Below are 16900 nucleotides of genomic sequence, written 5' to 3'. Positions count from 1 at the left end.
TGTTTTGAAAAGAGTGGTGTATGTTTAAGTTTCAACAGTGTTCTCTATTAAACACTCAAAGAGCTTTAACTGACTATTGATGAAGACTCACTCGAACAGGAAGTTTTCAAAAAGTCTTCCGTAAACGTTAATTTTCAGCTGCAGTATCTATATCTATTATCATTTCCTGAGATCGTGAGAGCTGCCAACGCCCCTCATGGAAAGGTCTGGGAAGCCATTGTGTTTTTCTGCGTTTTATTTTCCCCCTTTTTGTTTGGATACTTAAAATATCTGTGAAAATAGGATCCATGTACCCTAGTGGTTGGTTTATAAACACTGTACTTAACATACTGTCACTTAACATAAAATTTTTTCTTTAATTTTAAATAACACATGGAGAGCAAAGCATGGCCTCTTGTTAAACAACTCTATATCTAAGGGAAAAACATCTGTGTATTTTCTGTGTTACGCCGTGTCAGGGATTGTGCAGCTGCGGAGACCTATCCTGGCCTTTTTATTTTCACTAGAGACTTTTGCGTGGTGCCAAGAGACTCTTTAGAAAAGCCTAACTTCACTGCTACACATATTGTGGATCCAGCAGCAGGATGCACACAGCTGCCAGTGCTCACAGAGTAATGAGACATTCAAGAGCATGAGAGGGACAGCGAAATAGCAGATGCTGTGACTGCATTCAAACAAGTCACATCCTCCGTAGTGTGCCAGTGCTTACTTTTTTTCTAAGTTTTCTTTTTTTTGGTAGCCAAAATAAGCTAAAAACATAATGAGCCTTTTTTTTTTTTTAATTTCTCCTCTCCATTCTACACAGGGTATTTAAGGTGTTTTGTGTCTCAAGCATTGAATTTTTCTGTGCCTAGTAATTCCTGTCATTAAAAGGGGAGGAACTAATAGTGCGGTGCCAAGGGCCACTTGTATAAGGAAGATTTGATGGAACTACTGTAAAATAAAGTAATATAGGAAAGTATATATTGAGTAGAATATTGCAGAAGTAACCAGGTATTCTCTTAAACAAAACCTATATAATAGCCTGGCATGGTGGCCCACACTTGTAATCCCAGCATTCGGGAGGCTGAGACAGGAGGATTGCGGTTCACAGACAGCCTCAGCTACTTAGTGAGGCCCTCTGCAACTCAGACCCTGTTTCAAAATAAAGACTAAAATATTGGGCAGGGGGTGTAGCTCACAGGTCAACTGCCCCTGGGTTCTATCCCCAGACCTGCAAAAAAAACCACAAAAAACTATATAACGTGCCAGAGGTAGTGGTGCTCGCTTGTAATCCCAGTATTTGGGAGCCTGAGACAGGAGGATCGTGCAGGTTCAAAGCCAGGCTCAGCTACTGAGTGAGGCTCTCAGCAACTTAGACCCTGTTTCCAAATAAAGTATAAAATAGGTCTGGGAGTGTAGCCTGGGGGTAGAAAGCTTCTGGGTTCCACCCCCAGTAACACACACACACACACACACACACACACACACACACACACACAAAAAAAAAAAAAAAAAACCTTATATATGTGAGTTTTTGTTTTGTTTAATCAGCAAGCTGTAACTTCTCCACATACAGAGAGATGGATGAACTTCAGTGCAGATTCTAGCCAAAGTAGAATAGAAATTTTATTTAGCCGGGCGTGGTGGCGCACGCTTGTCATCCCCGTGCTTGGGAGGCAGAGACAGGAGGATCGCGCAGGTTCGAAGCCAGCCGCGCGTGCTGGCTTAGGAGACCCTGTTTCCAAATAAAAAAAGTATAAAAAATAGGTCTGGGAGTGGAGCCCGGAGGTAGAAGGGCTTCTGGGAACCCCAGTACCACCAAAAATAAAAAAAAAAAAAAAAAAAAAAAAAGAATAGAAATTTTATTCCAACACTAGTACCAGAAGGTTAAAATCATTTCCTGGGTAATGGCAGGGACCTCAGCATAGACAGAAAAGCCATCTAAATGTGTCAGAGCTGTCGGGGCTCGGCTGGGTGTGATGGTGCATGCTTGTAATCTCAGAGTGTCAGAGGCCGAACAGGAAGCTGTCGGTCGAGGCCAGTCTCAGCAACTTGCAGAGTGAGGCCCTCAGCAACTTAAACCCTGTTTTGAAATAAAAACAAGGAGCCGGGTATGGTAGCGCGGGTCTGAAATCCAATACTTGGGAGGCTGAGACAGAACCACAGGTCTGAGGACAAACTCAGCAAGTAGTGAGACTCAGCAACCTCGTGAGACCCTATTTCCAATTAAATAAAATCAGGCTGGGGAGTATAACTCAAAGTTATGCCTCTGGGTTCAGTCCCCAGTACCATAAAAATAAATGAAAAATAAAAACAAAAGGGTTGGATATGTAGCTTGGAGGCAGAATACCCCTGAATTCAACTCCCGGTTTCAAAATAAATAAAATCTAAATGGGCTCATCATTGTAATAAAGTGTTATAAAATCTTCTATTTGTTGTGATTAGAAAACACTAAAGACAGCTCTACTCTCCTAAAAACAGTCTTAGGGTTTGCTCATGTCCATTACTTAGAACATGTTCATGGAAGCAAATGATGGTGCATATGTCCTGCTATACAACATGAGATGACTTAGGCATCATCCTGAGGAATTCATTTATTATATTTAAGCCCTGTATAAAATAGACTCATGAGAGGAAGGGCAAAATGTGTACTCAACAGAGAAGCCTCATAGAGATTTGGTAGTGGGATTATAACTTTTACTCTCCTGCACAGTTATGGTGGTTGTTCTTATTCTGCCGTTTGTTTTCTAGAGCTTACAATTATGTATAAATTAGATTGTCTGTGTTTTATCTTCATTTATATAGTTGTTTAGGTTACCAACCTATCTTTCTGGAAAGCAATGAGTAACAAGAATGAAGGTCCAGACCTTGGACTAATGATTTCTGCATTTCCAATGTAGAACACCGATTGCCAGGGATGGTGGCACAGGCTTGTAATCTCAGTACTTATGAGGCTGGGACGAGAGGATTGAGACAGGATTTGAGGCTAGCCTCAGTGATTTAGCAAGACTCATCAATTTAGCGAAACCCTGTTTGTTGTTGTTGTTGTTTTGTTTCTTTTTAATTAAAGGACTGGGAGTATATCTCAGAGGTAGAAAGCCCTTGGGATCGCTCTCCTATTGAAAAAAGAGATGAAAAAAATTAGAAGAAAATAGTGTCAGTCATTGTTTTTAAGATGTGGGTTTAGTTGGGCATGGTGGCCATGCTTGTAATCCCAGCATCTGGGAGGCATAGACCTGAGGATTGCAGTTTGCAGACAGGCTCAGCTAGTTAGCAAGGCCCTTCACAACTCAGTGAGACCCTGTTTCAAAAAATAAAAAGACTAAAAAATAGAGGTGGGGTGTAGCTCAGAGGTACAATGCCCCTGGGTTCCATCCCCAGTACTGAAAAAGAAAAAAAAAAAAAGTGAGTTCAGAGCCAGATTATATAACTTTACTCTCCTGCAGAGAGTTAAGTTGTTGTTGCTTTGCAGTTTGTTTTGTGACATTATAATACAGGTGGTGCTCACAGGAGCGTATCAGGCTGGGAGAGTCTCAGCATGTATCAAGGCTCTGCTTCAAGACGTATGGAAATGATCGGAGTGTGATGCACGCTGCTGACCCCAGCGCTGGGCGGCTGAGACAGGAGGGTCACAAACTCACACAGCCTTGGCAACTTAGTGAGATCCTGTTTCAAGATAAAGGAAGAAAATAGGGTCGAGGGTAGGACTTAGATGTAGAATGCCCCTAGGTTTAAGCCATCCCCAGTACCACAAAAAAAAGAAAGAAAGAAAAAGAAAAGAGTGAATTTGAGTCCACAGTATAGAAAATAAATCAAATTTTCTCTGCATACCTGTTTTGTATCACGGAGTTTTGGTGTTTCTTTAACTAATAGTATTTCTTTCAGAAATAGATTTAGAAATGACACTTGCTCCCGGGTGTGGTGGCCCATGCTTATTATCCCAGCATTTGGGAGGCTGAGATATGAGGATCGCAGTTTGAGGACAGCCTCAGCTACTTAGTGAGGCCCGTTGCAACTCAGTGAGACCCTGTTTCAAAATAAAGAATAAAAAGTAGGGCTGGGGGTGTAGCTTGGAGGTAGAATGCCCCTGGGTTCCATCCCTAGTACCACAAAAAATGAAGAAAGAGAAGAAAAAGAAAAAAAATGACACGAGAAAGAAAGAAAGAAAGAAAGAAAGAAAGAAAGAAAGAAAGAAAGAGAAAGAAAGGAAAAAAAAATGTGCCACTGGGCATGGTGGCACACACTTGTAATCCCAGTACTTGGGAGCCTGAGGCAGGAGGATCATAGATTCTCAGACAGCCTCAGCTACTTAGTGCAGCGCTCTGAAATAAAAAATTTAAAATAGGGCTGGGGAGTATAGCTCAGTGGTAGAATGCCCCTGAATTCAATCCCTAGTATCACCAAAAATAAATAAATAAATAAATAAATAAATAAATAAATAAATAAATAAATAAAATGAAACTTGCTTAATGTACATTAGGAAATAACATAGGCCTCATATATTGCATATTTGGTTCTTTTTCTTTTTTGTGCAGTACTGGGGATGGAACCCAGGGGCATTCTGTCTCTGAGATACACCCCCAGCCCTGTTTTTTGTATTATTTCTTTTGAAATAAGGTCTCACTGAGTTGCAAAGGGCCTCACTAAGTAGCTGAGGCTGTCTGCCGTCTCCTCTCTCAGCCTCCCGAATGCTGGGATTACAAGTGTGCGCCACCACGCCCGGCTTACATAATTGGTTCTAATTTAACGTGTTACAATTAATATTTTTGACTAGGAAGACAGTTCTTTAAGTTAGATATTTAAGATAAGACCTCACTCCCATTTTGCGTACTGAAGCACAGTCACATTGGCGTTAACTGTGCCCTTTTGTTCTGCAGTCTCTTGTTTTCAGCAGCCACTGTGCAGCGGTGAGTGGCTACTCAGACCAGGCCGTCCATCAGCGGAGACCAGCTGCCTCCTCGCGTCGTTGCTGCCTGCTCACTGAACTGCCATCTTTTTTGTGCGTGGCCAGTCCACGAGTAAGTGCCACAGGAGGGAGAGGTTAAATGGATGGGAGAATTCAAACAGCTTCCAAGGCGTCTGTGTCCTCGGCAGAACTGTTTTTAGCTGGGTGGACCTTGAAAGCATACGAGCCAGTATTTTAAAAGGATGGTTCCCATGGTCCTGGCCTTCCCAAGACAGTACATCCTCATCTTGATTGTGTGTGTTTGAGGATAGTTGTAGGGTGAATGGCTGCTGCTTCTCATTTGGTCAGCTCTAAACTACACCGAGAGCAAGCCATCTGTCAGGTAGACTATCACCCGACAGCAGGGTCAGGGAGAGGGAGCCATTTGTCACCTGCATTGAGGTTTTTGAGGGTTTTCATGGGCGGGAGCCCGATGAGGTGGGAGATTTGATCTGGCCTTATCACCTCAGTACAGTCACCACACAACAAAAGGAAACTTAACACTCTGGCATCAAGCAGTTTCTCAGTCTGCTGTTGTTTCTCCTCCTAAGCAGTCTTGCCAGGACTGTGGTCCACAAGTCTGTTCCGTCTGAAAAGTGACTGTTGCGTCTTATTTGCCATTCAGTAGCCGTACTCCTATTTGCGGAGTGGGGGTAGTTTCTATTGTGGTTCAGCTTTGAGCAGCTGTCTGGACCCTTCCTAATACCCTGTTTATCAAAACAGAGCACTCCTTTGATTGCTGATGAGGACCACCGCAGAGGCTTCCCTTGGCTCGCTGTGTTGTTTACTCTGCTGTGTCTTCCACCTCCTTTCCTGTCCTCGGTGATGAGAGCCATCAGCCCTCTCTTCTTAGATTCACAAAGTGTGTGACGGGGCAGAGGCAGCAAGAGATGTGGCCAGACTCAGCGGTTAGAGAAAAGAACAAGTTTCTGTCTACCCGGCTAATTGTTTCCTTTTGTCCCGCGAGTCCCTTCAGTTGGCCAGGGAGCTCTACTGCCTATTTCTTACCCTTCTATATTTTTATCTTGTTTCTTCACTCATCCTAACAAATCTGTTTTCATAGTTTAAGAAAAAGGCACTCTTTCAGTATTCCTTAGAAACATTTTTCTTTCATTATTTGTATCAGCTTGCATCTTTATTTATTTTTTTGTGGCACTGGAGATTGAACCCAGGGGTGTTCTACCTCTCAGCTGTACCCCCAGCCCTATTTTATTTTTTATTTTGAAACAGGGTCTTGCTAAGTTGCTGAGGCTGACCTCAAACCTGCTACCCTTTTGTCTCAGCCTCCCAAGTGCCAGAATTACAGGTGTTACCACCGCACCCAGTGGCATGCGTACTTTGTTCAGTTTATCAAAGGGCAGAATCTTGTAGAGGGTCCAGAGAAAGATGATGAGTAGAAATGAGGTCTTGTGTCCCACTGACCCATTGACTCCTGCCTTCCTAGATTTCTTTTTGCTGGTCCTATGATATATGAACTTAATTCCCTTCCCACTATCAACTTTGGTTCATATTAGCGGTCTAGAAATTATTTGGGTTTTATGTATCCTGTTCTTCCAAAGCATTCTTGGTTTTAGAAGCTTAGGTTGATGCAGGGAAATTCACTTGTTTTAGGAAGCATCTAAAATCAAGTGTATCCGTAGAATGCAGCCTTGTACAGTGCTTTTGTTCTTACTCTTAATCTTATCACTCTGATACAGTAAACCAAGAGACCTAATAGAGGAAGTTTCCATTTCTGCAAGAGAAATATCAAGACTTTTTTACTTCTCTTATTCCCAATTTTTTTTTTTTTTTTTTTTTTTTTTTTGTGGTGGTGGTGGTACCCAGAGGCTTTTTTTTTTTTTTTTTTTTTTGTAGAACCCAGAGGCTTTCTACCTCCGGGCTATACTCCCAGACCTATTTTATATTTTATTTGGAAACAGGGTCTCACTAAGTTGCTGAGAACCTCACTCAGTAGCTGAGGCTGGCTTCGGACCTCTGGGATGCTCCTGTCTAAGCCTCCCAAGTGCGGGGATTATAAGTGTGTGCCACCACACCCAGCTTTATTCCCAGTATTTTATAGAGTCAATAAAAGCACGCTGTCTTGGCCCATAATTGTGTTTAAAGACATAAACATTTCTTAATCCTGCTGGATGCTCCCACTCTCTAACCAGCTACTCTCAAGAACAGCTCTGCTCTGCCGAAGCACTCACATGTGTACACCCCACCTCATTTACTTCAGTGTTCTTTTAGAGGAGCCAAACAGAAGTCTGAACTACCATTTCTGATGCTGTTTCCCTAAAGAACAATAAATGTAGCTTTAAGAAAAGTACACTAGCTACATGTGGTCGTAAGCAGGGAGCAGGAAAGCCATTTGGCTGAAAGGCCGCTCCCTATCACCCTCCTTTACTACTTAACCTCTTTTCTCATACTGATTTATTTGGTTTTATCATATAGCATGTGCTAAACCTGAAAACGACAGTAACTACACCATGATGTGAGACAGGAAGAATTCTAAACGTGTCTGAATATTTTATATGTACATATGCAATTCTCACCTTTCAGATCAGTCTTGGATGTGAATAAGATATTTCCTAAAAGAACTTAATTTTTTTTAGTACTATCTCCCCCACCCCTGGAACTGGGAAACCAGTGGGCAAAAAACCACATGGTTTCTCTACATCCCCAGCCCTTTTCTTTTTATTTTGAGACTTGCCTGGTCTGGCCTGGAACTTGTGGTCCTTCTGCCTCAAGGTCCTGAGTAGTTGGGATTATAAGCATGTACCACTGTGCCCAGCTCTTCTCCTTCTTTCTACCCCATCTGTGGGATGAGAGAGAAACTGATTTCCTTTGAAGCCTGCGCCCTGGCCTACAATGAAGAGACATTAACTTCCCTGTCATATGCTATGAAAACTCGAGGGTCAGTTCAAGAAGAATTATGCCACAAAGGAAGGAATTATAGGATTTGTTTTATCAATGGCAGAAGAAATAATTCCACAGGGTTCATAGACTAAGGCCCTGGGAATTCATCTTACCAGAAAAACAGAAGCGCTGGGCGCAGCCACGCTTTCCAGAGCTGGAGCAGGACCACACATGTTCTCAGGAAGGACGCTGAGTGCTTGAGGCCTCAGGGCACGGTAGTTGAATAGGTTAGTGAAGCAAGAAATGGGTTAGCTCTTGTGCCATGATACATTTCTGGTATGTCATGCTTCATCTCCCCTTGTTTCTGAGCCATTAGCAAGGCCACTTGGGTTCGCAGCGTGGGTGGAGGGTGTGTAGGATGGAGCTGACTTGAAGCAGGAATTATGCCAAGTAGAGAGGGATGCTGTTACCCTCCTTTGGACCTCACAAGTACACTGCTTCTGTACTTAACGACAGTCTGTGATTCTGCACATAACTTGATCCAGGGCTCCTGGCCAAAGAAGCTTATCAAAACATTAAATATCACTAAGAGCTGTGCTTTGCATTCAGCCTTGGACTTGGAAGAATATCAGCAAAATGGAAAGTTTATAATTGGGAAAAACTTTGCTTCTTAACTATAAATATGCCTAGAAATGAGTCTTAGACAGAAAAGCACTTTCCTGTGGCATAGTCCTTCCCCTGTTTTTTCATCTTAAGTTGCTAGCTTTTCATTTTCGTTTTGAGAATATAATCCCAAAGTCTTTATATGTAATTTCATTGTAAGTTCTGCTTTTCTACTAAAAAGAAAGAGAAAAAAATGTTATTGTGCATAAAAATAAACAATATCAGTTTCTCTTTAGAAAAAACTAACTGTGCTATACTCATCCTAGAGTATTTAATATGTTTAAAGTGTTCCTGGCTGGCCATACTTCTGAAGTCCAGACCAATGCTTCTGTGACTGTTTTTATAGAAGAACTGTTACTGGTTGGGACTTAACACCCTGCTTGGGAGATGTGTGCTCTGGCTTAGAATCGGCTGAGTTACTACTGGGACAAGCCTAGTAAGGAGAGATCTTATTTTTATCTGCCTGCTTTGAATTTCATTATTTATTTGCCTATGTTCAGTGAGAAAAACAGACAGGTTGGAAGCAGGAAAACAGACTCTAGGAGAGGGTAAGAGGATATATCTCCTGGTATTGTCCAGATACACTGTTTTCACGGTGCGCCTGTTTTAGAACTCTGGGCCATTTGGTATGGCCCCTTGTCATTTTGCATCTGGACCCTAGATGGCACTGCTCCCCAGCATATCAATTCTGCTTCATCTGCTAGCCAGACTCATTGGCATCTCATTTGAAAATTAATTATACTCTCTCTGGTCTTGGCACTCTTTGGTTCCCAGTAGATTCACCTATTGTTTATATACCCCAAGGCAGTATTTCTTAAGGCTTGGCTTAAGATACTAGAATGCCTTCTAAAAACCTACATCTACTGGTCTCTGCCTTGGACCTGCTATATTAAATTATACACGTTTTACTCACTGCCACTGAGGTTCTTGTGCATATCAGAACTTGAGGACTTTTGCCCTGAAGATTAATAAGAGAATAGAATAGCCTAACTGCCTAGCTCAATATATCCTGTGTTACCTTCTGATCTCCCCTGTACCTTTGCCCTAACTCTAGATCCAAGGCTCTTCTGAGCAGTTTACTGCTTGTAATAGGCTTTTAGCATTTAATCATCCTGGCTTAGCAAAACATCATAGCCTACATTTTTGTGAAAGGTAGGGTAGCCTTGTCATGGTTATCACACTCTTTATCAGAAAACTTCATGGCCATCTTTAGTTTTATCTTTTGTTTGTTTAGTTTGTTAGTTTTTTAGTTGGTTTGCAGATTCATGTTATTAGAAGCTGGCCTTAGCCAGGGGCAATCCCAGCCTCTGGGAGGTGGAGGCTGGAGGATGTGATTCCTAGATAGCCTCAGCTACTTAGTGAAGCCCTTCACAACTCAGTGAGACCTGTTTCAAAAATTAAAAAAGGATTAAAAATAAACTAGGGCTGGGTGTGTAGCTCTGAGGTAGAATGCCCCTGGGTTCCATCCTCGTACCACAGAATAGAAGTTAGCCTTTTACCCAGAGAAGGTCACTAAGTCAGTCATTAGAGACAACTTGAATTGTCAGAACTGGGTGTTTAAAACAATTAGCCTAATTTATATTCGTCTGATTTCAAAGTTGAGGTTCCCAAGACTCTTGGTGTGTATGAAAAATATAAAAGAGCCGTCTCGTGTGACTCTTCCACTGCAGGTCACCGCAGTGCCCTTGGATTCTTACTGCAATGACAGAAGTGCAGAATATGAGAGGCGAGTCCTGAAGGAAGGAGGGAGCCTGGCAGCCAAGCAGTGTCTGTTGAACGGGGCCCCTGAGCTGGCTGCAGACTGGCTCAGTCGACGGTCCCAGTTCTTCCCGGAGCAAGCTGGAGGGCTGTGGAGCATCAGGCCCCAGAATGGCTGGTCTTTCATCAGGATCCCAGGTGAGTGCTCCATCTTCTTGGAATATGTTCCCAGCATTAGCAAGAAAGATACTCTGTGTGATGGTTTCACATACATTCTTGAAGTGAAGCTCGGAGTTCTTGAGATTTCTATTTCCTTTTTCCATTAGTAATTTATAAGTAAAATACTAGTAACTTATAACTTAGATATGTGATTTTAGGTTTGTTCTTGAATATTCTTTGTGAAGGGAAGAAGAATGCCTCTCTTTTAAAAGTAAAGGGGGAGGGGAGTAGTAATGCTGGGGTGTAGTTCAGTGGTGCAGCACGTGCTTAGCACAGGAGGCTCTGGGCCCAGGGGAAGACATGGCAGGAAAGGCTTCAGGTGGAATGAATTTAGTTGTCTGTGTCAGTGCCAGAGGGATGAATGAGAATGTCGTCACTCCAAGAAAGCCTAGTTTAAGTAGCATAAACAGTGTCCTGCACGGAGCACTAGAGATCTGAATGATAGCAAGAGGAAAAACAGCGTGTTTTGTGCCAGAATGCTAGCAGATTCCCAGACCTCCGAGGGTCAAGGCCGAGAGTTCAGAGGAAGCTAGGTTTTCATCTTTGCTTTAGTGAGTCTACTTTGAAGGAAGTTGAACACAGGGTTCTTAGACGCATGTTCTTTACTTACACCTGCTAGCAGACTGGACCAGTAGCTTGGAACTAGAGTGTTAATTTTGGTGTCCAAATTCTCTGTTAACTTGATTTTATGCATCTTATTGACATGTAATGAAAGTAAACTGGTGCTAAGCACCTGTTTCTAAGGGATAACAGTTCCAGTGCTGAGGACCTGGTTTTTCCATTTAATGTTACCTTTATCAGGTGTCAAGTGTCCTCATGTCAGCCTGTTATAGCTTTGGGAATGCTTTGACTGGAAGATGCCCTTTGGGTCTATAAAAACAATATTGCCTGTGTCGCCAGAGCTGAGTTAGAATACATAAATGCAGTGGGTGAAACTCTATTGTTTGAAAGTCAGGGAAAAGTAAATGCAAGTATAAAGCAGGCCAGAAAGGAAAGCACGGTCCTAGGCGGGACACGAGCACAGGTATCCAAAGAAGCAGGAGAGCACCTTATTTCTTCCTTCTTCATTCTGGCTCCTTAGTTCCCAGTAGAGAAGTAGAAGGCTTATTGCTGGCTCTGTGGGAATCTCTTGTGCCTTTTCCTGTTCTTTGAAAGAAAAATGGACCTTGTTTAAATAGCAGGAAGTGTCTGAGTTCTTTTCGCATCGATAAAAAGCACCAGCCTCACTGGCTGTTTACTGTGAGAACCAACCAGCTCCTTACTGACCCCATTGTGCTCTGTAGACGAGCTGGGGTAGTGGGGGGGGTGTCACTGGAACCTGTATTTTATCCCTCTTTCCTTTATATGTTTGAATTTTTTGTTGCCCTGGGAAGTGTTGGCTGTATTGCATTCCTTGAGAGAATGATCATGAGAGAATGACCAAAATCTCCTGGGCTCACACCTTGATTGTTCCTCCATGCTTTACCAGGAGGATGTATGGTCCTTCCAAGGGCTCCAGTCCAGCCAGGCATGGTGGCGCATGCCCGGAATCCCAGTACTTGGGAAACTGAGACATGGAGGGTTGCAGGTTTGAGGCCAGCATGTGGTAACTTAGCGAGGCCCTCTGCAACTTAATGAGACCCTGTTATAAAACGAAAACAAAAATAGGGCTGGGGGTATAGCTTTGAGATAGAATGCCCTTAGGTTTATTCCCTAGTACCACAAAAAACTGGGAGTTCCGCCGGGGGTGGTGGCGCACGCTTGTAATCCCCGCGCTTGGGAGGCAGAGACAGGAGGATCGCGCATTTTCGACGCCAGGCACGCTGGCTTAAGAGACCCTGTTTCCACATAAAAAAGTATAAAAATAGGTCTGGGAGTGTAGCCCGAGGTAGAAGGGCTTCCAGGAACCCCAGTACCACCCAAAAAAAAAAAAAAAAAAAAGTGGGAGTTCCATTCGTTAGAAAAGAGATGTATTATTGTCATGGGGCTATGCTTATTTTGTTTCATTACTGAACAGATTGAACAGATTATATGTTGTGGACAGTAAGAAACTGTATCTAAACAAAATAACCATAAGAAAGATTTTAAGAAGAGTGGGATAAATGTGTTTATTTCAACATCTTTTGAGCTCCTATTTGAAAGAAGGGGTTGGGGTGTGGGCTTAACTTGGCAGAATCAGCCTGATTTCTAGGGATTTGTGCTCCTCCTGGCTCCGAGCCTCCCTTAGCAACAGGTGGTGCACTTGTCAGGGCAACTTTGGTAGCTCATACAAAATTGGGTGATACATGCCAGACCTAGGAGACAGCAGTGTGTCCAGAGAAAGAAGCCTGCATTTTTCTAGCTATCTTACTAAGGACAAAGGCTAGGGACTGATTTCCTGTAACATATTCATCAGAAATAGGACTCGTTTAAGCCCCTGCTACTGTTTGTTTTTAAGCTTTTTCCAGGGAAGTCCAAAGAAGTCCAGCCCTCTACTTCTACCTCTCCCATCTTCACAGCAACAAGTTACTACTTCTTACTATATTAGAACTATGTGGGCTTACCCTAGAGAGTATGTGCCTATATTCATTTCTGAGCTCGTCTGAATTCTGGCATCAGTTCATTCTGGTCAGCAAAGTAAAGATGTGGGAAGCAAGAATGTGCGAAAGACTGACTAATCACAATTTTGAAATCAGTGGGAGGTTCTTAAGATTCAGACACCATAAAGATTTGTATTTAATATCTGTCCTGAGGAAGTCTATCTGAACGGAAAGAGTAGATAAGCAGGCTACAGCAATCTGAAGAGCTTAGCTTGCCTGCTTTCATTCAGGAGCTAAAAATATAGGCGCTTTTTTTTTTTTTTTGCTTTTTGTGCTTTTTATAAGAACAACAATTAGTGTCGTGTCTAAAGCTGACAAGAAGCTTCGTGGGGACTGTTCAGGAGCTGTTAACATTGAGAGACCCCACAACCCATTAGATAGAAGGGGACATGTGACAGGAAGAAAAAACCTTCAAGTTGTTGTGAAAGTGTTGCTGCCTGATCAGACTCGGAATTTATACAGAAACCCTTGTCTGGTGCCAGCGAGGCGTAGTAGTCACTTCTGTCCCAGCTGCAGTCATTTGATTGTGTTGTAAGGAGACAACAAAAAGAAGGGCAACTCAGTAATCTAAACAGGACCAAACAAAGACGCTGAAAAAAGGTGTGTGCCGCAGAGACGGGGAGGGGCTGGGGGAGATACATGGCCTGGCAGAGTTCCGAAGGTGGGAAGAGGCAGGCGGTGGCACAGAGGAGTAAACATCCAGGACCTGCAGCCTTGTAGCAAAAACAGAGCAGTTGATTTGTCAGGGTGCTGTCGGCACATCCGCTCTTGTTCGGTTTAGACAATAATTGTGTGCTTGGCAAACATGGCGAGAATGACAGTTAAACTCCTGGACTGCTCTCAGTAGTCAGCCTCTGCAGCTCTGAGGACAAGCCATGGTCTCTGACCCAGAAACAAGGGTGCAGTGTGTTTATCTCAACAGTTCTCTTTCACGTCCAGTTGGTGGTGGTCAGTGTAAGGTCTCTACCCTTCCTCGTGTACCCCAGCCACTTCCCTGTGTAGTCTTACCCAGCCCCTCGAGCCTCCTCTCTCCCCCCTTAGTAGAAGCAATTGTTCAGGGCATGTTTATGGACCAGTCTACAAACAGGAAACTCCACTTCCTGAAATATGATGGGAGTTGAATGATACTGAGTGGATAAGATGGAAACCTGTGAGTTCAGTGTTCTTTATGATCTGGCTGAAATGCATTTCTTAAGGGAAGAGGAAGGAAAAGGCCTAAGTTAGTGAAAGCAGCCTCAGTTCACCGAATCCCAAAGTCAGTATTTCTGAAAAGCTGAACAGGCCCTGATGTCTTTATTGAATGGCATCTTGGGTTAATGACATTTCACCAGCCAACCTATTGGAAATCATCTAGGAGAGGGAATTTTGGTGGGATTTTTGTTGTTGTTTGCTTTTTGTTTTTATTTGTTTTGTTTGTTTTGTGGTACTGGGGATGGAACCCAGGGGCCTTCTACCTCTAAGCTATACCCCCAGCCCTATTTTTTTATTCTTTATTTTGAAACAGGGTCTCATTGAGTCGCAGAGGGCCTCACTAAGTAGCTGAGGCTGTCCGCGAACCACGATCCTCCTGTCTCAGTCTACCAAATGCTGGGATTACAAGTGTGCACCATGCCTGGGTTTGAGGGGTTTTTGTTTTTTTGTTTTTGTTTTGTTTTGTTGCAGTACTGGGAATGGAACCCAGGGGCCTCTACCACTGGGCTACATCTCCAGACCTATATTATATTTTATTTGGAAACAGGGTCTCAATACACTGCTAAGAGCATCACTAAGCTGGCTTAAAACCTGCAGTCCTCCTGTCTCAGCCTCCCAAGTACTGGGATTACAAGCATGCGCCACTATACCTGGCTCCTTTGGTTGGTTTTAAGAAAAAATCAGTGAGCTGGGGATGTAGCATAGTGGTAAAGCACTTGCCTAGCATGCACAAGGCCCTGGATTCTAAAAGGTCAAGGGTGAGTATGTTTATTTGCATTACTTTTCTTTTTTGGTAATGAGGATTGAACCCAGGGTCATCTACTTCAGAGCTCCACTTCAGCCTGATTTCATTTTCTTTCTCTTTTGTGTGTGTGTATGTTTTACTGGGGATTGAATGCAGGGACATTCTATTTCCATGCCACACCCCCAGCCCTGTTTTGTATTCTTTATTTTATACAGGGTTTCACTAAGTTGTGGAGAGCCTCACTAAGCTATGCTGGCTGCAAACCTGTGATCCTCCTGTCTCAGCCTCCCGAGTACTGGGATTACTTGCATGTGCAACACCATTCCTGGCTTCTGATTTTACTTTTTATTTTGAAACAGGGTCTCACTAAGCACCGAGGCTGGCCTGAAACCTGTGATCCTTTTGTCTTGGCCTCCCAGGTATTGAGATTACAGGTGTGCTCACCATGCCTAGCTTATCTGCATTTCAATCTCCAAGGGAAGGCAGGAGCAGCCAATTTTTTCTATATACTCTCATGCTTTCAGGATAGAAACACTTAACCATGGAACTAGCAAAAAATATCTAACTACAGATGAATAAAGAAACAATTGGCCAGGCGTGGTGGCGCACGCTTGTAATCCTTGCACTTGGGAGGCAGAGACAGGAGGATCGTGCAGGTTCGAAGCCAACCGCGCGCGCTGGCTTAGGAGACCCTGTTTCCAAATAAAAATGTAAAAATAGGTCTGGGAGTGTAGCCCGGAGGTAGAAGGGCCTCCAGGAACCCCAGTACCACCAAAAAAAAAAGAGAAACAATTGATGTCATTCATAGATGCCCACAGATAACTGATGACCCCTGAGTAAGAATATGGTGGAGAAGCCCTAGCAGTAGAGTCTGATTGGGATTAGTACCTGTCAGTTTTGAGAAGAAATCTATAACCCCCTCCTTCAGGGTGTGTCTTCCCAGAGTACTCCTAGAGTCATGATGTAACAGGGCTTTGCACTTTCTCTTCCTGCGGAGAACATTCCTGTTCTCATGATAACAAGTGTCTTGTTTGCTGTAGGAATTTTCATTACATACAGCTCTGGAGTGAGTGTTTTTGTTGCTTCCATTAAATAGTACCTCTCCCTTCCCCTTTTCTTTTCCCCAGGCAAGGAGAGCCTCATCACTGACAGTGGGAAGCTGTACGCCCTTGATGTCCTGCTGACTCGGCTCAAGTCTCAAGGACATAGGGTCCTTATCTACTCCCAGATGACCAGGATGATAGACCTTCTGGAGGTAGGAGGAGGAACCTGGGAGCCCAGAGTGCCTTGGCATAGAGGAATCCAGTGTCCATGCCTAAAGTCAGTCTTATTTAATAAGAACTTGAAGTTGGTTGTTGTTGTTGTTGTTGTTGTTGATGGTGATGGTGGTGGTGGTGGTGGTGTGTGTGTGTGTGCGTACGTGCGTGTGTGCGTGTGTGTTCCTAGGGATGGAACCTGGGGCATCTACCTCCAAGCTACACTCCCAGTCCTATTTTTCATTCTTTATTTTGAAACAGGGTTTCACTGAGTTACGAAGGGCATTCTCTTAAGTAGCTGAGGCTGTCTGCAAACCATGATCCTCCTGTCTCAGCCTACTGGATGCTAGGATTACAAGCGTGTGCTACCACACCTGGGTTTCCTTTTTTTTTTTTTTTTTATTAATCTATAAAGAGAACAGAAAAATCACTTAATAGATAGGAAGTATAAAAAGGATTTCTGCCTCCTTCCATAGAGATTGAACCCAAGGGCATTCTACCACCAAGCTATATCCCTTGCCCTTTATTTTTTGAGACAGGGTCTTGCTCAGGTGGCCAGTCTGGCTTCTAACTTTTGATCTTCCTGTCTTAGCCTCCTAAGTGCAGATTATAGGCATGTGCCACTGCACCTGGCTCCCTTTTTATTTTGAAACAGGATCTCACCAAGTTGCTGAGATAGACCTTGAACGTGCGATCCTTCTATCTCAGCCTCCCAAGTAATGGGATTACAGGAGTGTGCTACTATGTTTGGTTAAAATTTCCCAATTTTAAAGCAAGTCACAGCCTAGGAATCTTCTTTGAAGAG

At 43.3% G+C, this 16900-nt stretch overlaps 1 protein-coding gene across 1 annotated transcript in view; it reads left to right on the top strand.

Annotated features, from left to right (window-relative positions):
* Window positions 1-16900, top strand: part of INO80 (INO80 complex ATPase subunit) — a gene marked incomplete at both ends in the record, with an annotated part of 102216 nt that overhangs the window by 41863 nt on the left and 43453 nt on the right. The window contains 3 exons of the mRNA XM_080707954.1: window positions 4860-5000; window positions 10099-10324; window positions 15967-16094. Coding sequence (XP_080564080.1) covers window positions 4860-5000; window positions 10099-10324; window positions 15967-16094 — 495 coding nt within the window. The remainder of the gene's footprint in view (window positions 1-4859; window positions 5001-10098; window positions 10325-15966; window positions 16095-16900) is intronic.

Source organism: Muscardinus avellanarius (genome assembly GCF_963383645.1).
Source record: "Muscardinus avellanarius genome assembly, chromosome: 12".
Taxonomy (NCBI): Eukaryota; Metazoa; Chordata; class Mammalia; order Rodentia; family Gliridae; genus Muscardinus; species Muscardinus avellanarius.
Note: the sequence above shows the minus strand (reverse complement) of the source record. Positions and strands in the feature narration are given on the sequence as shown.